The sequence below is a fragment of the Amia ocellicauda genome, chromosome 15, assembly GCF_036373705.1.
Source record: "Amia ocellicauda isolate fAmiCal2 chromosome 15, fAmiCal2.hap1, whole genome shotgun sequence".
NCBI lineage: Eukaryota > Metazoa > Chordata > Actinopteri > Amiiformes > Amiidae > Amia > Amia ocellicauda.
The window spans coordinates 22,509,489-22,532,839 of record NC_089864.1 but is presented as its reverse complement, the minus strand read 5'-3'; the positions used below and the strand labels follow the sequence as shown (position 1 = coordinate 22,532,839).

Sequence of the window (23,351 nt, the reverse complement as noted above, 5' to 3'; positions counted from 1 at the left end):
ATGAGTGGATCCTTCTTAATATTTCAACCCATGTGCTTTTGGTTTCTGTGGGCTTCAAACTAACACCTTCAGAAGAGCTCAGTTTCTAAAGGAAACACCACTTATATCTATCAATCAACTTCAATTTGACTTTTTGGATCTGCATCATTGAGTTTGTGTATTTGTGCAGTGGTGACATCCACATTTCCATATAATTAATTCACTGTGGAGTCTATGCAGCTGTGTTGAAGAATTCTAGAGAATCGTTGGAAATTAGATTACTACAAACACATTTAATATTTCATATTATTCTAATGCTCCCCAGGTCTGCTTTTAATATAAGTTAGAAACAACAAATCTGGCTCGCTGAACTGCACCACGGAGAGCCCCCGCCATTGCTGCCTCCTCTCATGCTTTCTATTGAGAATGCAAACTCAGCTAATATCCCCAATCAAGACTGATAAATCCTGAGCAATGACCAAGGTTGTACTGACACCCCACGCAATGGGCAGTTTAAACCAGGTGAGTCACTGGGCATCCCACGTGCATGGTTTGGATTATGTTTTTCGGTCCACCCACAGCTCTTGTTCAGTGTTATTATAGGTGATGTATCAGACACTTCATTTTCGACAGTACTGTACTGTTTGATTTGATTATTTACAAAATGTTTAACAGTTCTTGTGCAGGTGAGAAGCAAGGCTACAGCGAAGCACAGTGGGCAGGTGTACTAACACTCGAAATACTGAAGTGCAGTGAACAGGGAAAAAAACAAATGTAGGAAGGTTAGAGCAGCACTCGGCTTTCGAGAAATTCATTTTTATTAGTCTGCCTTAAAATGTCGTAATGTCTCCCCCACCACTCAGACCTGGAGCTTAGGGAAGAAAGTGTTTAAGTAATTATGTGTAAATTGTAAAAATGTCCAGGAAAAAACAAAACAGATTGGTGTATCACTAATAAAGTTGCAGGGCTGGTTGCTCTAGTAGAAGTATTTTGGCACATCAAATAGGTGCACAATAAACAGTGAACTGGTCATTTGGAAGTCAGACAGCTATTTTGAATCACAACAAATATATTTTCAAGATGGTCTGTGCCAATTATTCCAATACATCTACAGTGTAAGACGAACACTTACCCTTTGGTAGTAAACGTAAGCCAGGACGCCGGCCACAAGCTCAATCAGGAATATTAAAAGGAGACAGGAGAAATACTGAAATACAAAAACACTTCTGGGTTACACAGTTTAAACTGCATAAATGTGAAGAATGTCTCTACAACTTTCTGAAATCTGTGGAGGTCAAGCTGGCTGTTGTCAACCACCCACTAACTAACTGATAACATCTAGGAAGCCCCGAAAAAACAAACAAAATAACATGCAAGAAGATCTAAAAAACTGAATTGATCTGATGCCCTACTAAATATAGAGAGGCAGAAATGCAAGTATAATGCTAAATTTGATTTAACAGGAATGTTGAGAGGTGATAATTAAAATAAATTGTTAGAACACAAATCTGGGGCTATTGATTGGCTCACATGGTAAAACCTTCAGCTTGAAATATAGGCTGAGTTTCCAGTCCAGATAGTGATACTTCAAATCTGGATCATATCATAGCGGACGGTGACCGAAATTCCCCAAGGGGCAGAAGGCAAATTGGCAAGCTCTGCTAAGGCTGCGCACATTCGAGTCGGCCTGGGTTTCCTCAGCTTGGCAGACAAACGTCAACTCCTTTGGCATATTGAGAGCCTGCAAAGTTATCCGTCAAACCAGCATTATTACTTGCTATGATGCTGCAGCTCTGCTGTGCTGTGGACGTAATTTGTGATAAACAAAGCAGCCATGCCATTTACCTGCAGCTTATTTATTTATTATCATCTCATGTTGCTTGGTGCACAGAGAGTATATTAGCTGACTGCATGAACATCAGTGAAGGGAATTTAATTTGAACTCCATATATGGGTAGAGAAATATGTTTCTAAAAATAGGAATGTTTGAAAATTGTACCCAGTGGCCAACTTAATTGAAAGTATATAGGTCAGCAAAAGAATCCACTCTCCCTATAACCGTTGTTCTCAAAAATATATATCTACAATATTATCTGGGAATACCCTAAACACCCAAGAAGCAACATGACCTTAATCTATACACCGCACAATTGTGAGAAACCAAAAAGTTCACAAATTCTGTCCTTTGAAAACACTGGATAGAAATGGTTCTCCACATGCTCCGAGCATTTAATGGACTCATTTTCTCTATAATTAGATGATTCAAATGATTGTCACTAAAAGCTCTGGATCTCTAGGTGTAAAAAAGATTTGAAGAACACTTCAGGCCTCTTTCAAGCACAGCAATTTTGCCATTGTGGAGGTAGCTGGAGCTACAAAACAACAAAAGTGATTGAATTTAATAACAGTTGCTTTAATAATGAAGGGCACTTCAGAGTGGTGATTAAAGCGCGCCCCACGTTATTAACTCGTCAGCCTTTCTGACTGCTATTCCACACCTGCGAGTCGTCACGTAGCCGGGGAGCCAGCCAGTGCTGTGACAGAGGCGCCAGAAGAAATCACCGTCACACAACTAATAATGCCTGTAGTAGTAGTGACCTGGTGTTGATTGGGATACAAGAACCAGAGCACACTTCAGTTTACAGGGCTGCATTGTATAAATCAGGCCACAAACTCAAATCAGTAAACAGGGAGAGGTAGGAATGGACATATAGGGCAAAATAATAGTTCCCCCATTGAAATTAAGAGAAATTACAAGACTTACTACATAAACATCCTAATTATTTACATCCTATTCTTGACTGACTGACTGACTGTTTCAATAATTATTTTAAGAGGAAGTCATGTCTACTGTCAGTTTATATTTGTATTTAATCTGAGCAAATCAGAGCTAAAGCCAAAAACTATTTCATTTGTAATCTTTATTTTGTAGAAGTGAACAAGTCGTTTGTATAGAAGTATAACTCTGTTGAATAGAAAATAAGCTATATCTATTTATGAATAGCCTGTCATGGATCTAAAGACAGTCATTTCTCTCTGTAGAACAGCAGGTGTGATAACAGCAGCATTTTCATGGCACTGGTATGAAAACAGCAAAAGTGAAGAGGGACAAGACATTTTACTGGGTGACACGCAATGCACTGCGAGTCTCAAACACTGTACAGAAACCATTTTTAAAATACATTTACAGCTGTAACAAACAAAAAGGGTGACAAGATGAAATTATGATTTATAGTAAAGGTTATTTTACACAATCCTGTCCCGAGTCTCCAGGATATAAACAAACCTAACGACACAATAAATCTTAGCAGCATATTCTGGTAAAGGCCTGTAATATTGTTCTTGTAGAGTTTGTGTTCAACCCAGACCAGGGACAAAGCAGTTGACGCATTCTCAACTATTTTCAAATAGGTCACTCGAGAAAACAGTATTTAAAGCATAATCATTATCCTGAATTCAGGCAGGTTAAACTCTTTTACTTGTAAGGCTTTCATTAACTACCAATTACATCTGCTGCTGTTAAGAATTTGTCCAATTATTTAGTCATAATATTTTCAATGAAAGTTACTATATGAAAGAAAATGGCAAACACACACACACACACACACACACACACACACAGTGTCCTCCTACAACTACACCCCCCTTCCCAGGAGCTGAGATCACCTTATGTAGGCATTGAATTAGCAAGTGAGTCTGCTGCCCCTTGGAAACAAAGGACCTGGATGCTTTTTGGGGAGTTTAGTTTTTTTTTTTGCAGCGGCCATTTGGAAATGTGTACTTCTTATAATAGCACCCATCCACTACATATACCAGCTGAAAATGAAAGGGCTGCAAACTGAGGAACCAGCACATGATCCTGGTATTCCAGTCCCTAGACCTTTGCATCCAGGTCAGTGGAGTGTGATCGCTAAGGAGAGTGAAGGGTTTCTAGGGCCCACTTGATGGCTAAGCCTTCCTTGTCCACAATTGCATAATTCCTTTCCTTGGTTCAAGTTCCTTGGAACAGCACCGGGTGTTCCACCCTATCCACTAGTTGAGCCCCCAACCTAACCTCAGAGGCATAGGCCTGTACAATTAATTGTTTAGTAAAGTCCGGAAACACTAATACAGGAGCACAACAGAGAGCATCAGCTGCTGCATTCCAGGTGACCATATGCAATCCTCCAGCCCTGGTCATATCTGTCAACGGTGCGGCAACAGTGGCAAAATGGGGAATGAAATGTCTATAGGACCCAGTCAAGCCCAAGAATGCCTTTATTTGTTTTTTATTGACTGGTCTTGGCCAGTTTCTGATTGCATCAACTTTGGATAATTGGTGTTTCAGTACACCCTTCCCTACCGTGTACCCTAAGTATTTAACCTCCTTGAGACAGATGCTACATTTGGCCGGGTTGGCTGTCAAACCTGCATCTTTAATAGAATCTAATACAGCCTGAACTCGTGGTAGGTGTGACCCCAGTCCGGCCTGTGGATAACCACATCGTCCAAATATGCTGCTGCAAATTCCTGATGTGGACGCAGAACATGATCCATTAACTGCTGAAAAGTGGCCGGAGCACCATGCAAGCCGAAGGGCATGACTGTGTATGCATATAACCCATCTGGAGTGGTAAAAGCTGTTAGTTCCTTGGCTCTTGGGGTCAGAGGCATCTGCCAATATCCTTTAGTCAGATTTAGTGTTCTCATGAAACGGGCTGAGCCCAACCGGTCTAGTAGATCATTTATGCAGGGCATTGGATAGGCATCAAATTTGGACACCTCATTCAGTTTCCTAAAATCATTACAGAACCACCAGGACCCATCTGGCTTTGGCACTAACACTATGGGAATAGACCACTCACTACAAGATTCCTCGATTACTTATAGCTTCAGCATCTTCTGTACCTCTTCCTTGATAGCTTCTCTGTGAGCCTCTGGCACTCTATATGGTTTGATGTTTACTCTTTTCCCTGGCTGAGTAATGATGTCATGAGACACCAGCTGTTTTTTACCTGGTATACCTGAAAACACTTTCCTTTTCTTTGCAAGAAATTCCCTTACTCTTGCTTCTGCGTAACAGAAAGGATGTCTGAAATATTTACTCCTTGAGTTACCAGTGGAAGAGTCAGGTAAGTTTCCAGTGCAACCAGTACTTCCCTGTCCTTCCATGCCTTCAAGAGATTAACAGTCTTCCTGGTAGTTGTATTCTATAGTTAACATCTCCTACTCTTTCTATCACTTCGTATGGTCCTTTCCAACTAACCAGAAGCTTACACTCAACTGTTGGGACCCGGGCTGAAATACCCTCATCGCTGCCAGCCTATTATACGCATATCGTCATGCACCTGCCGTAAATGTTCATGAACTATTGGGGTGACTGCTGCAATTCTGTCTTGTACGTTGTAAGTTTGGATCTTGGGCTTGTGCTGTCCCAAAACTAGTAGTGGACATCCCAAGGTCTGATAAAGTTTACAAACCCATTGTGCTCATTTGGTGTCCAATAATAACTAAGTGATCGAAGGATCCTATCCAGTCTATTTTTAAATGTTCCCACATTTTCAGCTTCTACCACATCGCTGGGGAGTTTGTTCAAATTGTGACAACTCTCTGTGTGAAGAAATGTCTCCTGTGTCTTGAAGCCCAATTTCCATTTGTGTCCCCGGGTCCGTGTGTCCCTGCTGATCTGGAAAAGCTCCTCTGGTTTGATATGGTCGATGCCTTTCATGATTTTGAAGACTTGAATCAAGTCCCCACGTAGTCTCCTCTGTTCCAGGGTGAAAAGGTTCAGTTCCTCAGTCTCTCAGTAGGACATTCCCTTCAGACCTGGAATAAGTCTGGTTGCTCTCCTCTGAACTGCCTCTAGAGCAGCGATATCTTTCTTGAAGTGTGGAGCCCAGAACTGTACACAGTATCCAGATGAGCTCTAACTAGTGCATTGTACAGTCTGAACATTACTGCCCTTGTTCTCATTTCTATACTTTTGACAATATAACCTAGCATCCTGTTTGCCTTTTTTATTGCTTCCCCACATTGTTTGGTTGGAGAAAGTGAGGAGTCCACATAGACTCCTAGGTCTTTCTCATGTGATACTTCATCTAGTTCTATTCCTCCCATAGTGTCATTATAGTGGACATTTTTGTTACCTGCATGTAATACCTTGCACTTGTCCACATTGAATTTCATCTGCCAGGTGTCGGCCCACAACTGAATATTATCTAAGTCCCTTTGAACAGCCTGTGCTGCCGAGATTGTATCTGCTGAGCCACCTATTTTAGTATCATCTGCAAATTTGACAAGTTTGCTAACTATCCCAGAGTCCAGATCATTAATATAGATTAGAAAAAGCAAAGGCCCTAGTACTGATCCCTGTGGAACTCCACTAACAACCTCACTCCAGTTAGAAGCGACTCCTCTAATCGACACCCTCTGTTTCCTATACATCAACCAGTTCATAATCCATCTACTTACATTACCCTGAATCCCTACAGCTTCCAATTTGAGGATCAGTCTTTGGTGTGGAACCTTATACTTACATTTTCAGAAAGCTTTTGATATCATATCATGTGCTTTCACATGATCTACAGCTGCAGTTGCATGTTCAAAAATCTCCAATAAATTAGTAAGACATGATCTGCCTCATCTAAACCCATATTGACTATCTCCAAGAATATGTTTTTCATTAAGATGCTCCTCTATTTTCTGTCTAATTATTTTTCCCAACATTTTACAGGTGATGCAGGTGAGACTGATTGTAATTTCCTGGCTCAGTTTTGTCCCCTTTCTTGTGGATTGGTATGACATTTGCGGTCTTCCAGTCAGTTGGCACATCCCCTGTTCCAAGTGTCATTTGGAATATTTTAGTTAGCGGCCTATAAATAATTTCCATTAATTTCTTTCAGTACCATAGGAAATATCCCATCTGGCCCAGGTGATTTGTTTGTTTTTAATTCTGCTAGTTCCTTTAGTACCTCCTCCTCATTTATCCTGATCTCTCTTAGGGTTTGACTGGACTGATTGTTAACCTGTGACATGTTATCAATTTTTTCTTTTGTAAAAACCTCTGTGAAATACTCATTTAGAACATTTGCCACATCTTGTTAGTTTTATAAGATACTTCCATTTTCAGCTTTTAGCTTTTTCACTTCCTCCTTTATTGACCTCTTGCTGTTGTAGTATTGAAAAAAGCTCTTTTCATTAGTTTTAGCTTAAAAAACTATGTTTCCTTCTATTTCCCACCTTTATTTTCTGATCCCTCTCTTAACATCTCTTTGCACTTCTATTTATTCATTGTATTTTGTTTCATCTCTCTCTTTTGTATGCGCTATACAACATTTTATTTCTCGATATTTTTTGGCATATTTCTATTAAACCACTCTCTCTGGTTGATTTCCTGACAAATTGAGTTAGAAAGCAGTCATTTACCATCTCAAAGATTTCTATTTCTGCTTCTGTACTCCCAACTGGGCTTTTCCAGTCTATGTTTGGGAAATTGAAATCCCCCATTATAACAGCCACATCCTTGCTACCTGCAGTCCAGATTACACTGTACAATGCAACATCTTTCTGAATATCTGAGTTGGGTGGTCTGTAACACACTCCTACCACTAATCCTCCAGATCTTTTATTCAAAAGTTCAACCCACAGATATTGTTTAATTAGCAGGATCTAATTTGAGTTCTTCTGCCTCAATGTCATTTCTGACATATAATGCTACCCCATCCCCTCTTTGATTTTGCCAGTCTCTCCTAAACTGTGTGTATCCTTCCAACTTGTATTCATCCCCATCATTTTCTGTAAGCCATGTTTCTGTCACTGCTACAACATCATAGTCACACGCTAGCACTGTGGCTTCTAGATCTAACATCTTGTTCCTTATACTCCTGGCATTGAGGTACATACATTTCAGGACTTTCCTACTAGCAGTTTCCCTTGGTTTTCTTTCCTTAGTGGAACATCTCCCATTGTCAGAGCTCCCTGCCCCTGGTCCCTAGTTTAACCCTCAGAGGACTACTGGGCAATTCTTTTTTTACAATTCTACAACCCATAAGCAGAGAGGTCTCTTGTGATTGTTTTAAAAGCTTTTTGATTGGTTAATAAACAATGTTTGTATAGGCTAAAACAAACCTGTCTCTTAGGGGAGATGGCAATGTGCTGTTCTGACTAAATCATAGTGCTTTTAAGGACGTCATATGAGGGATGTTTTGAACATTTTACTGAGACCAATAAAACTTATATCATGCATTTTTTGTTGTAAACTTTTTTTTGGGTACATTGATTACTATTGTAGACAGTTATGACAGCGTTTTGGAAGAGGGGAGGCAGAAGTTACAAGCATGTAAATGCAAGGGGGTGAAGGTACTCGGTCCATGTGGTCCAGACCTCAGCAAGTGTACACAGATGAAGGCTTAAAATATATCATTTCAAGCAGGCATAACTATACTCAATTGTTAACAGACTTAACCCCACTATTGTACGGAATAATAATAACAGGAAAAGCATAAAAATTATAGTAATAACAATATATACGCATTTGACTGATGCCCTACTCTGGTTTCGAACCACGTTCATTGAGCATCTTCACCGGCATAGAGCTCGTTCAGTCCGGTACACCACACCACATAACCTTTCTATGATGGATGTTTAAAGCTGTGGGGTTACCTCATTTGTAATGTGTTGATTATGTATAATGAGTGTATTTACGAATAGGCACACATAAAATATGCTAATATGAACATGTTTATGATTATTATGATTGTAGATTGGATAGTTTTTATGAGTTGTGTCAAGAAAACTAAAACAAATGCCAGTGCATTCAGTTTGCCGTGAGCAGTGCGCGGCGGTCCCACTCGGCCGAACCCCTACTGGCACCGCGGACACACACTCACAACGGGCACTTTTGAGTGACCAATTAACCTGAACCGCATGTCTTTGGACTGGGTGGAAATGGGAGTAAACCAGAATACACTTAGAAAAGAAGCAAGATACGGAGAGAATAAGCAAACTTCACAGAAGCTTAAATGCATTACGCAAATTTCAGTCCAGTGGGTAGCCTATACATCAACCAAGAAGTTGTGTTGTAATGAAGCTCACTACAGTTTCAGGATCACTTCAATTACTGAAAGGCATAAAACAATGCGTCTGCATTAGCCGAATGTGTTGACAGCACTGCCCCAGTCTCAGCACAGTCTCATGAAAATGACAACACTTCCGCTTTCTCTGATAGCGAGAGATAATAGCGGCCCGTTATGTCGTGATCACGAGTTAACGGGAGGTAATTTATCTCTTGATCATGACAAAACAACTTGTTATGTCGTGATCACGAGATAACCAGAGGGGCTTTTTTTTTTTTCCATGTCCTCAACGAGCCACTGTAGCATTTCAGACTAAGCAGGGCTCTAAAGTGCGAGCATCTTGAGCACACGCATGAGAAAGACCTAGGAGTCTATGTGGACTCCTCACTTTCTCCATCCAAACAATGTGGGGAAGCAATGAAAAAGGCAAACAATGCTAGGGTATATTGTCAAAAGTGTAGAATTGAGAACAAGGGCAGTGATGTTCAGACTGTACAATGCACTAGTTAGAGCTCATCTGGATACTGTGGACAGTTCTGGGCTCCACACTTCAAGAAAGATATCGCTGCTCTAGAGGCAGTTCAGAGGAGAGCAACCAGACTTATTCCAAGTCTGAAGGGAATGTCCTACTGAGAGACTGAGGGACCTGTATGGCAAGCCAAATTATCATTTAGAGATATCTTCAAATATTTAAAGATATCTCTAAATCATTTAAAGATAGATTATATATATATATATATATATATATATATATATATATATAAATGATTTAGAGATATCTGCAAACGATTTAGAGATATCTAAATAAGGTACTTTTAAAGATCTCTAAATGATTTGCAGATCTATAAATGATTTGAAGATCTCTCTAAATCATTTAGAGATATCTTCAAATAACATCCTGTTCATTTACAGATATCTTCAAATCATTTAGAGATATCTCTAAATGTACTTTTAAATGATATCTTTAAATGATTTAGAGATCTTTAAATATTTGAAGATATCTCTAAATGATAATTTGGCTTGCCATAGACCTGAACCGTTTCACCCTGGAACAGAGGAGACTATGTGGGGACTTGATTCAAGTCTTCAAAATCAAGAAAGGCATCGACCACATCAAACCAGAGGAGCTTTTCCAGATCAGCAGGGACACACGGACCCGGGGACACAAATGCAAATTGGGTTTCAAGACATTAAAGACAGAAAACAGGAGACACTTCTTCACACAGAGAGGTGTCACAATCTGGAACAAACTCTCCAGCGATGTGGCTGAAGAGACAATTTGGGAACATTCAAAAATAGACTGGATAGGATCCTTGGATCACTCAGTTATTAATGGACACCAAACGAGCACAATGGGTTGAATGGCCTCCTCTCGTTTGTAAACTTTCTTATGTTCTTAACACAGCAACTGTAACGAATTAACTTAAATTAAGGCAAACTAGAAAAGATTAGGAATGTCTGAAAGTAGAAACACAAGAAGATAGCACTCTCTCACCTGTCCTGTGTCTGACTCCTAACCACTTCAATTCTTCTGTACATGTAAGTGTAGCGCTTAACATAATGTTGCACACAGTAATATACACATAATAAAGGCTGTACATAATTACCCTACTTCATCACACAGCCTATAGGGAGGGGGTCAGAGTGCTGACCGAGTGGTGACAGAGGAGGAACCTCTCCCTTAACGTCAAGAAAACTAAATAACTGATGGTGCATTACTGACAGCTGAGAGAGCATACTCCACTATACATCGATGGGGTGCCGTGGAGAGGGTACAGTGCTTTAAGATCCTGGGTGTGCACATCAGTGAGGACCTCAATTGGTCTGACCACACCAACACCATGGTTAGGAAGGCACAACAGTACCTCTTTAATGGTACTGAACAAGAGCAAAACATTAAGAAAATGTACAGCTGAGTATGAATTCTTGTCACAGAGGTCCTGAACTCATTTTTATAGTGGCACCATTTAGAGCATACTTGTGGGGGCATCATCAACTGGTATGGAAACTGTAATGCCTGTGACCGATGGGCCTTGAGTAGAGTGGTGAGGTCGGTCCAGTGCACCATAGGGGTCGCACTGCCAGCCCTCCTGGACATGTACCAGACACGTAGTCTCAGGAAGGCTGCTAGAATCATCACGGACCCCAGTCACCCGAGCCAGCAGTTGTTACACTACCCCCATCCAGCAGGCAGACACGGTTCAGATGCCTGATGGCCAGGACAGAGAGATGGAAGAAGTTCTCCCCACCCCTCCTTTTCTTCCCCTCTTTTTGCACTTTTGTATTTGTTTTAATTGTATTTCACTTATAGTATGTCCTACTTTGGTGTACTGCAATGTTGGGGGAGCACAGGGACACACAAATTTCACTACACCTGCAATAACTTCTGAACTTGATCAGTTTAAAATGAAAAACTAAGTCCGAAACAGATTTGTCTTAAAAAAAGAACTGGAGGAATAAGGGAGCCGAGTCGGTGATTGAAGTCTAGAAGCAAAGTAAAGAAGGTGAAGAAAATCAGATCTAACAGTGAAGCATTAAAACCGTTTCACATGACATCAGCACTGCTAAACTTTGCCGCAGAATTACATCCATCATTATGCTGATGGTCACCAAATTGTATATGAAGTGTTGCTGTCTTACTGTAGTTTTATTGTTTGGCTGTTTAAATGTTCATTTCTGAAATCAACACATAGTACAAGTTAATGCTGCTGTTTTACACATACATAGTTGCTATTCCTGTCAATTAATTCAAATAATATTGATTAAATTGACTTTTCATATGAAACTCAAATGTATGCGTGTATGTACATTACATGATGTGCTGTGATGTCAGAATAGAATTCTGAGGTGTTATGATGTCACTGTGTGCAGCCTGTAAGAAGCCTACAGTCGCACTGGCATCAGCTATCGACTTACGCACTTACTACTACTACTACAGCAATTTACCGACAGAATTTACTACTTACTCAATTATTTACATACTAATTATTTACTATTTACATAAGTATTTACTTCCTAATTATTTACTACTTAATGAATCATTTACTTCCTAATTATTTACTGATAGAATTTACTACTTACTGAATGATTTACATCCTAATTATTTACTGAGAGAATTTACTACTTATTGAATCATTTACTTCCTAATTATTTACTGATAGAATTTACTACTTATTGAATCATTTACTTCCAAATTATTTACTAATAGAAGTAACTACTTACTGAATCTTTACTTCCTAATAATTTACTCATAGAAATTACTATTTATTGAATCATTTACTTCCTAATTATTTACTACTTATTCAATCATTTAATTCTTAATTATTTACTCATAGAATTTACTACTTGTTGAATCATTTACATCCTAATTATTTGCTACTTATTCAATCATTTAATTCCTAATTATTTACTCATAGAATTTACTACTTATTCAATCATTTACTTCTATTTACTATTTACTGAATTTACTGCTTACTGAATTATTTACTTACTAATTATTTACAGATTAATTAGAATATTTACTGAATTATTACTTACTAATTATTTATTGACTGAATTGATTAATTTACCAAACTTTTATTGAACAATTTCTGTTCATCGACATCTGCAATGGGTCAGAAAAACAGTGCCCAGTTCAAATCAAACACCCAGAAAGCTCTGGATGAGAAGCCGCCGCCAGCAAAGAACACCCAGCTGGGTTTTGGCGAAGATGCGGCCATGATGGGAGAGAAGGAGAGGAAGCGCAGGGCAGCAGGCCTACTGGCCTTCATAAACCTCATCTCTGGCTGCACTGGCAGAAATCCAGGTAAGAGAAATTCTCCTTCCTTCACCGGTAAGCAAGTTTCTCTAGTTATGAATGTGTCCATACATATATTACAATTCTTAACCTGTCATTTCACAATCAGATTGTATTGTTTATTGTAATGTACGACACTAACAATAACGATGATTTGTAAATGAAAATGCTCTGTGATTCCAGGATGCAGTAGCAGCAGTGTTGAGGACAGTATTCAGGAGCCCGTAAAGTTTAAGAAATGTTGTCCGGCCCGTGAGACCTGGGCGGACAGCGTGAGCTGCAGGGCCCTGGAGAAGCATGGGGACGACAGTAACACTGTGAGTCACTGAGCGCATTACATTGCTTAGGATTATTATAAGGACAATGTCATAGGGTTCTCCTGTACAATGTAACCAGCTATCATTTAAAGACGAAATAGATCATCATCATCATCTAAAAGGTAGCGACTGTCTCATTGTGGCTCCCCTGCTCAACCTCTTCACCCGTTACTGCCAGGGTCTCCAGTATCCCCCTGCTGCCTACAGCCAGGCTTGGAGGAAGCAGTGCGAGCCTTTCCTCCCTACAATAATGGAGGAAGATGACGAGGACCAGCAAGAATCTGACCAGGAGGATGAGCTGGAGGTGGCCTTCCAATATTTCTTTGGCTCCTTGTGGGAGATGACACTGAATGAGGTCTTCCTGCATCAGTGAAACTTTGCACAAAAGGCAAACCCAGAGCTGGTGGAAACCACATAATAAAAAGTTTACACCTCACCCTGTCTTGAGACGCATTCTTATAGGTGATCAACACTTCTTTTAATCTGCCCTATGACTGTCTTCATTTAAAACCAATCACATTGAAGCCTTTTCAGGATTAATGTAGCAGCTGTGTACCTTAGCGTTCAGAAACTGAAATGAAATGCCTTCCAAAACAAACAAAAAAAAATCCCCTCATTCCACTTTAGAGGTGTCCAGGTTATTGAAGAGTCGACACACACTTACAGTTCTGTTCCTGGTTATGTTGTCACGTTTACAACATGTATGTGTGTATTTTCTTTAGCTTGTATTTGGCGCCTTACACATATGACAAGAATTAAAATGTTTTTATTATTTGCTGTATAAGGAGGCAGACCAATTCCAAGATATAGTGCAACACAGGTGAAGTTTTACTGAGGCGCGCCAACAGGTTCACTCTGTGGAAGGAGAAAACAAACAGAAATACAGAAACCAAAAAATAAAATGGCAAACAAGGACAAAATAACTGGTGTATCCTAATCACTAGTGATGTTATGCTCAAAGCAGGCTTCACAAAGCAGTATCAACACTTTCGAAGCACAATGTATCGATACAATGGTTTGAAGCCCCGGCGACACCTTGCCAGAAACCACGTGATCACTGCAAACAAAGCTTCATTACGTCACACCAGCAGCTGAGTGTCGAATTGGTTTGGAATATGTGTCGATGTATCAAAGCCCCATAATGCTTAAAAGAGGTGTGAACCACCTCAAATCCGAGGGTTAAAAAGAGGAGACAGATTTGGTGAACTGGAAAAGAAAGAAGCCAATTTGAACCTGTTGCATGCGTGAAATCCCGATAAAAGATTTAAACAAATATGGGCATATAAGTATGCTTTCACAAACTGGATTGTATTTGTTTAAATTGGTCATATTTTCATTGGTATGTCCAACCTGATTTGCTGGTTTAATAAATACATTTACTTAATAAAAGCAACACATATGTATTGTTTATCTGACATAAATATTGGCAATGAGAAATATGCATTAGTTCTAAATGAGTTGTTTGTTCGCAAACTGCCCATCACTAATATCAGCACCACTTGAATCATTACACAACCAATCCCTAGATATATGAATAGGACATACACACAAATGTTGACTATATCTAGGCTATATGAAATGTAGACTACACTTAAAATTAATTGTATGCATTTGACATCGCTACGACATTCATCACATACATATGACTGCCTACTATAAATTCAACACCCAGTCTCTATATTGATCACAGAGCTAAACTATTACATAATGTTGCTGATACCTCGGTGACAAAGCAAGACTGCAGTGGACATTTTTTTCACTACAATAGCTTCAAATGGTTCAATGACTCTGAAAGTTGTTTCCCTACTCATTAACCATAAAGCAAATGAACAGGAATGCATTGCAGAAATTAAATATGATATTACATGGTTTACATTGGTGTCCTACACTGAACATACACATCTATGTTGCCATCTCTCCTTTGAATGAGCACTAACACAGCATATGTAGACTATTCACTCCCTGGGTGAATCCATTATACATTTACACACACTACTATTATATATACCCCCTTACATTGTAAAAACACATGGCATAGAATAATAATATTTGAAACTGAATTCCAAATTAACAATCATCAATATTATATTTCCTTCACTTCAAGATAAAACAGATCTCCCCCATATACGTGAAACTATGTGCGTTCACATACACAAAAAGCGTCGGCATGAGCATACGCTTTTTAACCTATAGGCATGGATACAGCAGCCAGCCGCACTGTTGAATAGCTCCTGATTACTCATTTAAAATAAAAACAAATATGTAGCTTCTGCCCCCGTCATTGAGAAGGATGACGTGCACCTCATCCTCCCAAAGGACACAAACAGGCCCCACATTCAACTTACAAACATACAAGTTAGTTCTTTATTTGGAATACGGTTCCTGACGGCTAGGACACTGACAAATGCTACATGAAGAAAAAATACCGGAAAGTGCAGCTTAATACAATCTTTATTTTCAGACCTAGTTTTTAGCATTGCTTTCATGGAGTCTTATAACTGCATGTATTGCACGCAAGTGTAGCGCTAACTGCCGTGTTTTAATTTTCCAGAGGGGAACAGAAATTATGGACATTTTATAAATTGCTTGGATACATCGTCCACTTTACATCCAAAAGGCTGGAAATTAAGGTCGCAAGTGGCGAGTAAACTGAAGGCAGGGCAAGTGACAAGTATCTAGCCCACCTGGTGAGCATCATTTTGTCAATTAAAACAAAGTTACAAACAGATTCCCCCCCCAAGGATTTGCATCGCAAACTAAATCCATTGACTCTAGTACACCTCAAGCTTTCCACACCTGTCCTCACACCGTAACGCTACCAGTTTGATTTGGGATTATTTTGGTTTCGTGTGCAATGAAGAGGGCCAGGCAGATGACAAGGGAAAGCCAAAATCCCAAAAATGTCTGAAACGGCAGGTTTGTATAAGCTTTGTCCATTACTTAAATAACAGTAAGAACTAAAACCATTGTTTTGTGTTTTTGGGATACATGATGCAAGTGAATTATACTATATTTGCGATTTAGATTACATATTGTACCGTTAGCGACAGGTTTTATTGAAAGAACAGCAGCAACAGAGAGGACAAGATGTGCACATTAAAACACTTTTTACTCTTCTAGTTTTCAGTACTCAGAGCACTTTATTTAATCAGCTGCTGTACCTACAGCACAAGAACACTGTGTCCAATTAAAGCACCGCTAGGAGTTGCAGGATAGAAACACTGCACAATTATGCCCCGTTTCCACTGGCTTAAGCGTCCGGACGCGTCCAGGTTTGGATGCCGGTTAACTATCTGCTGCCAGACGTGGCAGTAAACAGGTCTGTTGTATAACAGCCCCCAGAGACAATCAGTATGAAGGTGAACATGATTTAGTTAACCTGTGCTATTTAGAAGTTAAATTTAGGGCTGCAATGATTAGTCGACTTAGTTGACTTATTCGACTAGTAAAATACGTCGACTTCTATTTCAGACGTCGAATAGTCATTTAGCTATGTAGCCTCTAAGCCGTTCATATTAATATAATTGATCTGAGCCCCTTCGCCTAATATCCTTGGCCAGTATGCCTAGCCCTGTGTGAGAACAGCGGTTTCATTCCCAACAGCAGTAGGTGGCAGTAATGCATTTCTCATCCACCTGTATACACCTCACTGGAAAAATGTCTGAACCTGCACGTCTCAGCCAGCCTACCGCGCGAAACAAAACTCGGGCAAAAGCATCAAAACTGTGGGAGTATTTATAAGAGAGAGAGAGAATGATAACCGTACGGTGCTTTGTAGACTGTGTAAATCAGAATCCGTTTTCCAAAATAGCACATCCGACAAGCTTGAGCACTTGAAACTAAACGCATGGTAAGTCTTTGCAACGTTGCTAGTAATAGAGCAACTGTGGTATTAATTATGAAAGTGCGCTGACGAAAGTGTTGTATTTGCTGTAAGGTTTTCTCTCATGCTAATCTATGCAAAAGCCTATATCCAAAATTCGACATACCTATACATGCACGTAACCCTACATCTGTCTTCAATCGTGGTGCACATAGATGCAACTTTGCAAACTTAAAAGTGACTTTTAAATCTGGAAGCACAATATATGTAAAAACATACAAATTTCCATTATAATGACTGGCAATTATTCGGTTAACACTAGAAGCACCAACATTTCAAACTACCTACAAGAGCCAAAAATATAGAATAATCGTGAAAACTAGCACAAATGGAGAAGTTTATTTAAATGGAAATATGAACATAAAACATAAAAATCATTGTTATAAATGACATCAAAGCGCTTTTGTTCTCTAAACGGGTACACTGCACAGTCAAAACACATAGATCAAATCAATCAATCATTTATTTATATAGCACATTTAAAAACAACACAAGCTGACCAAAGTGCTGTACATCCCCAGATACCCAAGAAACACATAACCACAAATAAACAGAACACAGGACTCATCTGATGCGTAGATGAAACAAGTGTTTATTTGCGGGGTAATCACTCCGTGTCTGACTAGTTGTAAGAAGAAACTTGAATGCTATGCAATGCCTGTGTTTTTCAAGCACATGAAACAATGGATACTGTAGGTGAGGTAGAGATTGCGACTTGATTTGCGTTTATGCAGCTAAAACGCCGTAGGCATATTTTAAACATATATTTAGGAAAAGTCACGAACAGGTATGCACAGTATTCAGGAACACAGAGTAATTAAAATTAAATCTGTAATTCAAACTGACCAGCCTGTGCTTCTAGTGTTAAATTATAAAGGCGAATCATACAAGATATCACACCAGGAGTACAGTATCCCCACAAAAAATGCAGGGTTACAAGTCTCAAATGGGAAAACTAAAGTTTGGATTCAAACTCGATTCGTAAGGAAATATTGAAGACAAGGAAAAGTTTTTAGTTTCATTTGCATGCAATGCTTTTCTTACCAGGGCAGTGTGACTAGTTTACAGTATCATTTGTGAGCACAACAACCGTTTGCTGTAGAAATTATAATTTAGTTTAGTTTTTTTTTTAATATACATTTTCTGTACTGGCACTTCTATGGCTCTGCTCTCCTGTCCAACTTCCTATCTGCTGTTCAAGCTTCCCAGTGACTCCTTCTTGCTCTCTGATTGGATAATTGTCCAGGGCGATTTCATGAAAATAGGACTCTGCTCTATTGCTTGAAATCAGACAAAATCACATGAAATCGGATTTCTTGAGATTTCATTGTGAAATTTTGAGGAAATCCTGGGCTGCATTCGGATTTAATTAAATCTGATTTCATGGAAATTTCATAGTGTATCGTGGCCTTTAGTGTTTCGGTGTATTAATGTTTTTATTTTAATGTTTATTGCTTTTATTACAAAAGATTGTTATTTATGATAAAGTAGTATAATATTGTAAACAAAAAAATGCATTTACATTGTGTTCTTTGTTCACAAAACCTTATACTTCTCTCTTTACCGAACCTGGATATGAAGGGGTAATGAGAAACATTTTTTTTTGTATTTCATTCAGCATATATTTACATTTTAAAGCAATTTTAGGCATTTTCAGGCACCCTGGTTAAGGACATCTGCAAAGTAAACTTAAAATAATACGGCAAAAAGTGTCGTTTGCAGTTACAGATCTGTAGTAAAAGTAATACATTAAAGGAGTCGTGTTGTGCCATATAAAATACATATCTACTAGCACAAACCTTGATGATTAAAACAATGACAATACTAATAATAAATAGCAAATATTTATTTTTATTGTTGCGCATGCAAAACATTTTCTTACGGTAATGTAATGCTGAATCTGAAGGGGCCCACATGTAGCATTATTGCAACATTGTTTTTACTGACGCGTCTCTAGACAAAGAGCGGCTGATTTGGCGGCATTCTACAGCAAGCAGTTAATCAGCTTCCCAGCTAACACACACCAATTTACAACATTGTGGCCACATTGTGTGTTAGCAGGGATTTAACTAACTTTCAAAGAAAATGGAAGTAATATTAAAGTGCAATACAAGACATGAGACATTGTACAGTCTGCTTCCAAGGACTCAACTTCAAATCTAAACAAACATCTGGAGGTAAGATTTTATTTTTGAAATGTGTGCAGCCGTAATACAATTATACTTGACATGCGAGTAGAAAATATGCATTTAAATAAAAAGGATAATAAATACGATTTAATAATATTTTTATGAAAGCATAATAAGCAAAACCGCAGCACAGGCATAGTATCACCAACAACTGTATCTATACAATACCTTATTTCTGCAAATACAAACTAAATTTAAGATAAATCCAGCTAAATTACAAATAGTTCCTGTGCATCCTAGCTGGTTCTGTGACCTTAACAATGAAAGACTTAATATTAACATACAATGTGTTTATAGTCTAAAACAAAACAAGTCACAAACTGAATAAACTAGTCCTAACCAGTGGTGTGCCGTGCCCTTCAACAGAGTATACATATATACACATATACATATATACATACACACACACACACAGTATGATTTACTGTCACAAAACAACAATAACACAAGTAATAGTAATCACAGAACAAATGCACTGTAAAATGGTATAGATTCAGGTAGATTTAGCACAGCCAAGTTTATAGTGGCGCATTAACATCTGCTAGACAGGGACATTTCTTCTCTGACTGTTGCGATTCGATTCTGCTTACCGGTACAGCACGTGTTAATACAAAATAATTATGATACTAATAATAATAAAACTAATAATAATAAAGTGTTGTACCACTCCACCATCTTAATAAAATTAAACTTTCTGCATGTGTTTGCATTGCTTTCCAATTTATTAAAATACAAACAAACTTTATTATTCTTTAATTTTAAACAAATTATAAAGATCTAAATTAGCAGGGGTGGGGGGTGCTTGCAGATCGAGTTCATCCCGGCGATGACAGCGGGGCAGAACGTGTGCGCTTGTGCATTAAAGTGTCTCTTGGTTGTGCTGGTTATTGTGTGTCAGTTCTCTCTCCTCATGTCTGTTTGTGTTTCTGATGCACATTTCTTGCCGCATCCGGCACGTGTGGAAGAACCGGGAAGAACGCAAAGCGTCCTAATGACGAAAAATACTGACGTAAAGAGTCAGATTTGCGACACAACGATATACACGATATACACAAAATATGAAACGATAGACGTTTTTCAATCGTCAAGCGATATATATAGTCATATTGCACAGCCCTACCAATAGATATCACTTAAAAGATATAATGTGTTAATCACAGAAACAAGATGCATAACATTCCTCAAGCGTTGATACTTAAAAAAAACACCCTAATTGCACTGATATCCAAATGCAGTTTCACTTGTGTAGAAATGCATACACTCCTACAAAATGCAAAAAGTATACATACGCAAGAAAATTAAACTGATGCAAACCATTTTAATTGTTTGTACTGTGGATAAAAATACATTTCATCGGACCCTGGGGATCGACGCGCAAGCCCACACATGGCCGCGCTGTCTCCTCTATGCATTCCCACCGTTCCCTCTTCTTCCAGTGGTTCTGGAAAAGATCAGGCAGGAACGAGTGACAGTTCTGCTGGTAGCGTCACTGTGGTTTGTGGACCTGGTCTCCCTCTTGGACAGAGAGCCTTGGCAGCTTCCCCTGCGGGCGGACTTGCTATCTCAGGTGCAGGGCACACTGTGGCATCCCAACCCGGGCCTGCTCCAGCCCTGGGCCTGGCCCCTGAGCGGGATCGCCTGACGGCTTGGGGTCTGTTGGACGCAGTAGTGGCTATTCAGTACTACGATGTCACAGTACTGCTTCCGCTGGCAGACTTTTCAAACTTGGTGTCAGCAGAAGTCTCAAGACCCAGTTAATTGCCATATAGGTGTCATTCTGCAATTCCTGCAACAGCTGTTGGACCAGGGCAAGTCCCCGTCCACGCTCAAGGTATATTTGGCTGACATCTCCTCATATTATGTCAGGATTAGCGTTTCTGGAAGGTGAACAGTGGCTGAGGCCTACCCGCGCCCCTTCCCTGCCCGTGTGGCACCTTGACGTAGTGCTAAATGCGCTTTCCAAGGCCCCGTTTGAGCCTTTGCAATCAGTTGACCTCAAATTAACATCACTGAAGACGGCGTTTATGTTGGCGATCACGTCTGCAAAACGCTAGAGCGATTTAAGAGTCCTATCCGTTGACCCATTGTGTCCGTTTTGTGAGAGATGGATCCAGGGTTACGCTTTGTCCCAATACTGCATTCTTACCAAAAGTGCCGATATCAACAGGCCTATTGAGTTGATTGTTTTCCATCCTCCTCCATTCTCCTCGAAGGAGGAGAGTGGGCTGAACCTGCTGTGCCCTGTGTGGGCTCTCAGGTTCTATCTGGAGTGCACTAAGGACAGCTGGTGCTCAGACCAATTGTTTGTGTCCTACGGAGCACGGAAGCGGGGCCAGGTGCTTTCAAAGTAGCACCTCTCACACTGGATTGTGGACACCATTACCACGACCTACGAGTCGGCTGGAGCCCCGGTGCCAGAACACCTGGTAGCCCACTAGACTTGAGGTGTAGCCACGTCGTGGGCACTTTCTTAAAGGTGCCCCACTGGCAGACATCAGTGCAGCCGCCAGTTGGCTCTCGCCACACACCTTTGTTCAGTTCTACAGGCTGGACATGATGAGACCGGCTCCTGGGATTGGCTGTTGGGAACTTGGTGTTGGCTTCAGCTGCGCTTCAGTGGCCTATCAGGCACTGGTGCCTGGCTTTTCCATCCCTGTCTGCCCCTGTTGAGCGCGCTTGGAGAAGCTACACAGAACAGTTTTCCCTTCCTACCAGATTGTGACTTCATTCTGTAGGCAGCAGTGCATGTGTTTTTACATCCTGTACCCCGCCACTGTACATAGTTCCGTTGCCAGCAGTTTTGTACTGAGGGCCGCTGCTGCAGTGTCCAGCGGGTGGCACTTGAGTTGGCTCTTGTTGCCCCGCTGCGTATATAGTTCACTGGAATATACAGTAGAGCTTGTACAGTCCGTTAACAGTAAATAAACTAATTGAACAATTATGAATATTGAAGTATTCATTTACTATTTAGTCTTTTAAGTATATTAAAAGGTGTATTAGCCTGCTTTTGAGAGTCAACGTTTGACTTACTTACATCAGTTGTGGTAAGCTAATTAAATGAAAGAAAACATTCAAATTTCTTCAAACTAGACTAGGGCTGGGTATTGCCTACAATCTCACAATATGATGCATATCACGATACAGAGGCCACGATATGATACATAAAGCTATACACATTGATTGAGAATAATGACCATGTCCTACACAGAATTTACTACAACAGCTGTTCCCACAGAGATCTTAAAAGAAAAATAAAATATTCTGTTTCTAAACCCAGAGTTATTAATCAATGCAAATAAAATATTCTTTAATTTTTAAACTTAAAATGACCGTTTCTGTTGTCTTATATTTTTAGTTTTTTGATGCAACAACCATTTTCTAGTTTCACTTGACTTTAAGTACACTTCATTGTCTATGGCTACACTTGTACCTGGGATGCAGAGGGTATTTCTAGCTAAGTTAGACAGTAAGGGGAAAGCAGCCTGGTGCTCCTTCCACCAACTGAGTGGATCCCCAGCAAGAGCCAATGGCTATGCCTCTCTCTATTAGTTGATTTCATCCACTGCCTGATCAAGTAGTGACATAGGTGAGTCCTGGTTTTTGGGAATAGAAAATGTCCCTCCAAATAAATCTGCTAGAGCACAGGTAGAGTCCTTTCTTCTCTTGCAGGGTGGGGATGGGGAAGAACCAGTTTCAGCCTTTTCTTGTTCTGGTTCTTCTGAAATCAGAACATAAAATTCTACTTATATAACCAAGCCCACATAACACTCATTGATACAGAAGAGGTTATAGTTCACAGTTAAATACACACAGTTGTATAGTTCTATCATTACGTTATACTGCACAACCTGCTGTACCAAGGTCAAGTGAAAAGGTAATTTACCCTCACCTCCACGCTGCCTCTGCTACCACGGTGGTGTAGGTGTCCTGTCTTTTCTCTTCTTCCAAGAAGGGCAATGCTTTAAAGCGTAGATCTAGTGCTGAGGCTAAGCACAGAAAGGGTTTGTCACTCACATATCTCTTCCCAAGATTGTGTGCTGCTTGGACATGAGCGGCATGGCACAACTGGGCATGCAGCAGTGCTCTAACAGACAGCGTGGGGGTCTTTTCTTCTGACAATACGTGTGTTGCAAC

The 23,351-nt window shown here is 39.8% G+C and overlaps 1 protein-coding gene across 5 annotated transcripts in view; it reads right to left on the bottom strand.

Annotated features, from left to right (window-relative positions):
• Positions 1–23,351, bottom strand: part of tspan11 (tetraspanin 11) — a 95,692-nt gene that overhangs the window by 37,714 nt on the left and 34,627 nt on the right. For all 5 annotated transcript variants that reach the window (XM_066724080.1, XM_066724081.1, XM_066724084.1 and 2 more), the window contains one exon: positions 1,112–1,186. In XM_066724080.1, coding sequence (XP_066580177.1) covers positions 1,112–1,186 — 75 coding nt within the window. The remainder of the gene's footprint in view (positions 1–1,111; positions 1,187–23,351) is intronic.